Raw genomic sequence first — 8,234 nt, 5'->3', positions numbered from 1 at the left:
AAAACTTACATTTTTATTAATTTTAATTAACTGATTAATGATATAAGTCTTCAAAATAATGGAGAGGATTCTTATTCTCATATATTACCATTGAATTTTAATTTTCATCTAACCATACATTTGATACAATTACTTCAGAGAAAAAAAAGTCATAATATTTATATCAGTTCTGTAATGTTGTCTGTAACATCCCAAAATATAGTAATTACCATAATTTAGAATTAATTACAATTAACAGTAAATAAGCAGTCTTTACAATTAACCAAGTCCTCAAGCCGAACGGCTTAATGTTGCAGAGTTTCAAATATACAGCTCAAAACAACGAGCGCTAAATAACGAACGATTTTACCAAAACATATATCCGAACGTCTAAAAATAAACTAAACATTTACAAACTGATCTACCGAGCGCTCTAAGGCTCGGCCTTTACTTCTACCTCCACCAGATTAGCTTCATCCAAATTTTCTTCTTCCAGCATTTCTTCAAGAGATGTACCACCATCTGCTCACATCCACAACGGATGATCATTGCAAGACAGGACGAACGTACATGGACAATTGACAACACAAGGAAAAACGAAAGGGTAAGCTTATAATATTTAATTCACACATCCAACATACACATTCAACGTTTCAATGCACACGCACAACATACAATTGAACATAATCCATCATAGTAATTTATAAGTATATAATAGACGACTGTCCGGACTGTATGAACCATGTAGCTACAGGCGTCCTTGCACCCGAGTGATGTAGTAACTGGGATACACTCAACAGCTGCCACTCGAGGTTAGCCCTATCCAAAGTACCCCTAAGGAATAGAACCTCCTGCCATTCCCACACATGACTACCCCCTTCTACGTGAAGATGAGTATCACGGAATATCAGGATGGACCAAGCCAGCATTAGCTAACCACAGTCATACTTTACCAATTTAATATTTAACACATCTGAGACGTTCCTCCTTGGAACGCTCGTTCAAATTCCATAATCATAAAATCACTTAATATAACGTTCGCACTGTAATTTATCATAATTCATAATCAATCTCATCTTTAACTTTAAGAGTACAAAAGGACGCACGTTCAGTCCTTTGAAGAAAATAGGACGAACGTTCAAATACAGTACTGGGTGGACGGACGTAACTCTCTGTTTGACCAATTAAATGAACTGATGCCAGTATTTGAACGAACATAAGAGGATAAATATTCAAATGTTGGAACGAACGCTATTTTGAACGAACGCTTCGGTATCAGACCGAACGCTGTTTAGGACGAACGCTTCGGTATCAGACCGAGAGCTGTTTAAGACGAACGCTTCGGTATTAGACCGAGAGCTGTTTAAGACGAACGCTTCGGTATTAGACCGAACGTCATTTGGAACTATCGTTCGACATAAGACCGAACGATATTAAGGACAACGTTCAGTAAAAGACCGAATCGCTATAAGGGCGAACGTTCGACAGAAGGCCGAACGCTATAAGGGCGAACGCTTCGGTTAAAGACCGAGCGTTACGTATTTATAAAGTTTCAAATATTTAAAAACAGCTGAGCTGAACGAACGCTCAGACATTCAAATGGGGACGCTCGTTCTCGAGCAGAATTCTTTCCAAATGAAAGAATTCCATTCTAAGTGATTTTAAGGAAAACCGAACGGTCTAAGACCGTACAGTGACGAGCGTCTTTTATCAATGGGGATGAATAAAATTTCAGATTTCTCAACCTTAGCAAATTTTCCAGATTTCAACATTTAAACTTTATACTTTATAATTCATAGGATTCTCAAATTTATGAACTTTAAAATTTCATTCCAGTAACTTCATATTCAACATCAATATTCAGATTTACTTCATACAACAAAACATCCATTTTTCATACGTATCAAACCATCATGCAGATCAATCAAAATCAGAAACCAGATTGCATAACAGTGATCGTCCATACAGCTCAAACATCATACATGCAATCCAGATTACACAACATGCAAGTATAAATTAAACATATAAGCTTCCCTTACCTGGATAGCAGGGTTCGTTCAACAGCAAGGATTTGATTTGTCTCTTAAACTTTCTACCCTCAGTTTCACTAACTATCTTCACTTGATCTAAACATCAAAATCAGAGATTGCTTAGAAATAGTTCATGCATGAACCGAGGACATGGTTTCGAATGAAACCCTAACGGACGAACTGCTAGCGAAAGGAACTTACCAGCTTAGAATCTAATTCTGTTCGGTCCAAAGTGACGATCACAGCTGGACGAACACTCCTACGGTTCTGAAATGGAATTTGGAGAAAACTTGGTGAGTTACAGTAGAGAAAAGTTTACTGGTTTACGAGAGAAGTTGGAGAAGATGAAGGGTTTGGGTTCTGAGGAAGAGGATAAGTGGTGCAGGTAAGAGAGAGAATTCTAGAAAATCCAGTTTTGTGAAATTCATGTTCGTTTGAGCGAACGTATCCCAAGCTGACACCTGCCCACTGAATTCTGAACTGGAAGCTTCTTCTGCAACACGTGGCGTGTGTGCATGTGAAGCCATGTGCGTTTTCAGAGAATGATGGGCGCGGTTTCAGTGTATGTCAGAGAGGGATGGGATTAGATTAGGGAGTGGGTTTTTAATGAGATAAGCATGGATTGTGGTGTGCATTAATGGTGATATGACAGGTAATTTACAGAGTAAATTTTCAGGGTCTCACATTGTCCATACATAAACTTTATCCCATTCCTAGGAAATTTATTGCCCGGTGAATTTAATTTAAAGCAGACAAGTAAATGAAAATGAAAGCAAAGGACAGAAATGTTGAATGAATAAAATTTATTAAAAAGGGTAAAAAAAGCTTCTTTGGTATACCCATTCAATGCATAGCTTAGTTGAATTTCTTTATTGTCCACAAGTCTGAGAAAAGGTGAAATATATAAAGGAAAGGATGCGAGACTCAGAATAGGATTCACATTCAGGAAGGAGAGAAGAAACCCAACATAAAAAATCAGGTCTTTCTCCGATTCTGTGTCTTTTTCAGCTTTCATTTTCACTTATTTTAATTTTTAGGTACCACAATTCTTTTCGTACTTGCTTTGAATTCAAATATCCTCGTATTCCATTTCAGAAAACACTGTACTTTGGTTGAGATGAATGTGAAAATGCACGTGTTGATATCGTTTGCCTCTTTGCTTTTTAGCATTTATCCAGTTGATTATGGTGAAAGCTTTGTCATTGTTCAAAGGGGTTTCTAGAATGTTCCGTGGATTTGTCTAACCAATGTAATGCTGTAAATTCTGTGGATATTGAAGGGTTGGATTTGGTGTATTTTTGGTTTTCTATGAAGATTCATTTTTTCGTTTTCTGTAATATCGCGGTCATGGTTTTTTTTTTCCTTCTGTTGGGAACCCTTATGCTTAATTTCGTGTGAAATTTCAGTAATTATCAATTTTATGGCTCTTGCACTCAAGTCGAGTTGCTTCTTGCAATTGAAGAAACCTGAGGTCGGTTTCCATGTTTGTTTTTCCTCTAAGAAGGCTTTAGTCTCTGTGAAGAGATACACTCCAGTGGCTGCTATGAGGACCATGGAAGTTCCGGGACTCTCTGAAACGTTCACCAGACTGAAAAAAGAAGGAAAAGTTAGTAGTTATTTTTCCAGTTTTATGGGTTCCATGCTGGTCATGTTTACTATAGTATCACATTTCAACTTGATTCCATTTTTTATGCCTTTTCAAATCAATGATTTTTATCTGCCTGATTATAAAGATGGAATGGTGTTGGTATTTGTGATTATAGTTGTATGTTGTTGGTTACTTTTAGTACCGTAACAAGTTTACTACTGCAAAGAGATATGAGTCTGAGAGCTATTCTTGACTGCCAAATGAATATTTTCTAATAAGTATGTTTGTGTCAAGGTGGCTTTTATACCGTATATTACAGCCGGTGATCCTGACCTTTCAACCACAGCTGAAGCACTGAAAGTGCTTGATTCATGCGGGTCTGACATAATTGAGCTAGGTGTTCCATATTCTGATCCCTTGGCAGATGGTCCTGTTATCCAGGTTTGACGTTTTCCATTTTTTGTTGTTCTTGTGATACTTATACTACCTGACTCTCAAACTGAAGCATCTTTCTCTTCAGGCTGCTGCTACAAGATCTCTTGCAAAGGGGACCAATTTCAATGCAATCATTTCTATGTTGAAGGAGGTAATTGTGCAATTCCTTGCCGTTAATTAGTTATCATGTCAACAGCTAATGATTTAGCAATTAATTTCATTGCTTCAATTGACTAGTTAGCAGTACAAACAACCAATGTTGGTAGATTGTTATGAAATTTGAACGAGTGAGGCCTATCCATCCTATATCCCTTTTCTTACTTGAAACCAGAACAGAAGAATAAACTTCAACGACTTGTACTGATTCAATTCACTTAAGCAATACTTTATTGTACCTTGATATATAGATACTGGATGTAACGGGAAATAGGAAATAATATCCCTAAATCTAGGATATATGATACAGATATCTAATTTCCTATGATACACTAAACTTCCCAAAATTTGAACCTTTGGAGAGACCTTGTTAAAACAATTATTCCTCTTTATAAGGATTCAGAAACCATTTCTTAGCTCCCTGAACTGATGGTTCTTTGCCATGATCGATTTGGCAGGTTGTTCCGGAATTGTCATGTCCAATTGCACTGTTTACATATTACAATCCAATACTGAAGCGTGGTACTGAGAAATTTATGTCTATTCTAAGAGAAACTGGCGTACATGGTACGAGTCAACACAAGTAATGATTTGCCAAAGTTTTACATTATGCGATGCTTCACTAGGGTCTAATTTTCGTATTAGTTCTATGATAATTCAATATTGTAAAATGCATAGACAAAATGAGGGAGCAGTTCCAATTACATACACCATGTCCTATTTAAAGTCTTTGGTTTCGTTAATTTACATATTTATCATTAAGAAAATGTCTCTTCACTCTCCTGTCCTGCCTACTCCTGGTTATAGCTTTTATGTCAGCTTCTTCGTTCAAATTGAAAATTTTGAAAAAATATCATGTTTGCATTTTGTCTCTTTTTCCTGTGGTATGGTAATGAGAATGATATTCTTTTCTTTGCCGTACGTATGCTATGCAGGGCTTGTGGTCCCGGATGTCCCTCTGGAGGAGACGGAGACTTTAAGAGTGGAGGCTAAGAAAAATGGAATTGAACTGGTTGGTTACTGTTAAATGATCTCTTGCATTTATTTTGGATTTCAGATTAATATTCTTATACCATTGATCCCAATGATTGAAAACTAGTGGTGAATCTTTTTTGTACTATAAATATGAAATCCAGTTGTTAGTCACACCAAAGGAGACATGGTGGTTATTGTGGAGATATGAACTTTTGTATTGATTAACGGCATTCCATTCTATTGTGTTATATATTTCGCAATGTTATATATATATATATATATATATATATATATATATATATATATATATATATATGGTAGTATATACTGGTTAACATTTTATAGTATATCTCCTTTTAAATTTTGTTTGGATAAATTAATCTTTGTGTGTTTATATATGTAATTGATTTGGTATATTTACTTCTTTGATATCGCTTAGGTACTCCTCACAACACCCACCACTCCAAAAGACCGAATGAAGGTCATTGTTGATGCAGCAGAAGGATTTGTGTACCTTGTATGAATTTCTTTCGACCTTATTTATTAACTTCTGTTTTTGGGCTATACTTCTTACTCTTCATATAACTCCATTATCTGCTTATTTGTGTTCTATATTTTTTTCCAAACATTTTATTCATAGACTTGTGGATAATAAGTTAGCCATTCACCAACTGGTTACCTTCTTTAATATTACAAAGCAAATTTGATCCTGCTTTAAGCCGGTGAAATCAGAATAATTTTTAATTTTTCTTTTTATGTTGTTTACATACATTTGGCATATTCCAAAATCTCGGGAACTATTATTGTTTCCTCCTCTTCAAAGAAACCAGTGTCTAGTGCAAAAGGCCAATGGTTTTATTTATTCCTCTGTTTATTAACTTTCTCTTTGCACTTCAAGTAGACAAAACTGTTGTTTGTAGTTGGTACAGTTGTCTTTTGACCTTCTGTGTTTGAAGGTAGCTTTTTGAAGTATTTACTAGGCTGGATCGGGACATTCTTTTCAAAGTAGCCGATTGGAAATTGACACCAAACTTATTTTACGAAAGTTTGGTGTTATCTTGTGTTCATGCTTGTTTTTTGTAATTAATTTAGGCTCATATTACTGCATATTGACAATTCCAAACATTTGATTTTGATATATTTTGCGCCTAGAACTTGGTAAAGTCACCTTGATCCCAAAGTTTTGAAAACTGGATAGAAATATACTGTGATTGTGAAAACAGAAGATACCAGCATAATTACTTCAGTTCATCATCTGCTGGCAAATGTCATTAACCATTTGTTGATTTAATTTAGGTGAGTTCGGTGGGGGTGACAGGAGCCCGATCATCAGTCAGTGGTAATGTTCAGTCTCTTCTGCAGGAAATCAAAGAGGTTTGTCTTTTTAATCTTGTTCTCAACTCTATTTGATTATGATAAACACAATAGTCTACAATTCAACTTGGTCAATCTCAATATTTATACTTGTTTAATCCTTTGTTGTAATTGCAATTCAGGCAACAACTAAACCTGTGGCTGTTGGTTTTGGAATATCAAAGCCCGAGCATGTTAAACAGGTTATTTCTCAGTCCATATGTATGTTGTATGTTTCTACCTCTGGGAATTTGGTTAATAATGAATTATATACTTTGATACAGGTAGCAGGATGGGGAGCTGATGGTGTGATTGTTGGCAGTGCTATGGTGAAGGTGCTTGGAGAAGCCAAATCTCCTCAAGAGGGATTGAAAGAGCTGGATGCTTTTGCCCGCTCCTTAAAGGAGGCACTTCCTTAACAATAAGCTCTAAGAGCTCAAACTTGTAGTAGTTATGCTCATCTATATATATTCGATTTGAATAAGAATGTGGTTCAATTTTTTGTTCTGATCATGATGTAGTGTATGAGCAAATTTTGTTCCTTTTCAATTATGATGAGATTTCGTAGTTACTGAAATAAATGTCCATATAAGCTTCTATGTAGTGTATGAGCTTGGCATTTGAGCTCGTTCACATCACCAAAATTTATATTTCCTCATGATGTGCAAGCTTCTCCTTCAAATTCTTCTGTGTCAATTCCCTCCATATTTGGTTTTCCATGCTGAGACTCTTTACTCATTATATTGAATCAAGGAGAATTGATTTTACTAAATACACGTTTTTTTTTATTAATAATTGTTTTTATTTTATATATAAAAATAATAAAGTAGTGAAATTATCATGTAATGATATATGATAAAAATTATAAGTGTGTGTATTTTGTTTTGTTGAGGAGTTCAAAAGGGCTGTGTGTGGAGTTGTGTTAGCATTCTACTTTTGCTTCTTTTCCTTTCATAAAAAAAATCCTTTTCTAGTTTCAATTAGTTTTTAAATTTCTAGAATTAGGTTATAATTTAGTTTTTGGATAAAAATTTGAGTTTTCTAAAAAATAATTTAAAAAGTTGTTTTTAGTAGTGTTTTGATGTTGACAATATTTGTTCACTTTAGAAAAATAAAAATTGAAAATATTGCATGAATAAGGAAAGAAAAACATGAAAAAGTGAAGAGGTTTGACTAAGTCAAGAGGGAACAAACAAATAAATTGGACCTTATAGTTTTTTCTATATTTTTCTAGAAAGAAAAGGGCTTTGATAGTTCAAAAATATTTATGATAAAATATAATTTTTGAAAAGTATATTTTTAGGTATTTTATTTGATATTTTAAAATAATTATCTTATTTAACTATATGAGTACATATAAAAGAAATAATGTTTTGTCAAACCTTTTCAAATCTAGCAAAAATCTTCTTAAATATTTTTACATCTTCATGACAATCAAATATATCTTGAGGGTATTGGATTATTTAGAAGATAATTAGAAAAAAAATTACAATACAAAAAAGCTTAAAAAAACCCAATTCAATTTCTATATAAAGAGACTGAGGAAAACATATCAAGGGAGCTTAGGAACTCTTTGGGAGACCTAATTTCATCCTCTCTCCCCTTTTTTGCATTCTCCACCCTCTTTTTAGATATGTTTATGTTATTTCTACATTCAATAGAATGCTAAGCATTTGAGGTTAATTTTGCTGTAATTGCTTAATGAATTTTGTGACTAG

General features: G+C 34.4%; 1 protein-coding gene across 2 annotated transcripts; it reads left to right on the top strand.

The window, feature by feature from the left end:
* The first annotated feature begins 2,829 nt into the window (after positions 1-2,829).
* Positions 2,830-7,177, top strand: LOC124829684 (tryptophan synthase alpha chain-like). 2 transcript variants are annotated; one of them, XM_047303243.2, is made up of 10 exons: positions 2,830-2,988; positions 3,416-3,615; positions 3,892-4,038; positions 4,118-4,183; positions 4,647-4,755; positions 5,124-5,200; positions 5,603-5,680; positions 6,460-6,537; positions 6,660-6,719; positions 6,801-7,177. In XM_047303243.2, exons 2-10 carry the CDS (start codon positions 3,430-3,432, stop codon positions 6,933-6,935), a joined length of 936 nt encoding a protein of 311 aa, XP_047159199.1. In that variant the 5' UTR covers positions 2,830-2,988; positions 3,416-3,429; the 3' UTR covers positions 6,936-7,177. The 2 variants fall into 2 exon arrangements, with proteins under 2 accessions (XP_047159199.1, XP_087967983.1); XM_088111857.1 differs by lacking the exon at positions 2,830-2,988 and adding an exon at positions 3,113-3,258.
* Positions 7,178-8,234: the final 1,057 nt, after the last annotated feature.

Source organism: Vigna umbellata, chromosome 4, assembly GCF_029865625.1.
Source record: "Vigna umbellata cultivar VRB3 chromosome 4, Vumbellata_1.0, whole genome shotgun sequence".
Taxonomy (NCBI): Eukaryota; Viridiplantae; Streptophyta; class Magnoliopsida; order Fabales; family Fabaceae; genus Vigna; species Vigna umbellata.
Note: the sequence above shows the minus strand (reverse complement) of the source record. Positions and strands in the feature narration are given on the sequence as shown.

Bases quoted from the DNA above. Each gene is read 5' to 3' on its own strand.
- LOC124829684 (XM_047303243.2), top strand. From the start codon at position 3,430: ATGGCTCTTGCACTCAAGTCGAGTTGCTTCTTGCAATTGAAGAAACCT. The intron at 3,616-3,891 runs GTTAGTAGTTAT...GTTTGTGTCAAG, and splicing joins GACTGAAAAAAGAAGGAAAA to GTGGCTTTTATACCGTATAT. The intron at 4,039-4,117 runs GTTTGACGTTTT...CTTTCTCTTCAG, and splicing joins CAGATGGTCCTGTTATCCAG to GCTGCTGCTACAAGATCTCT.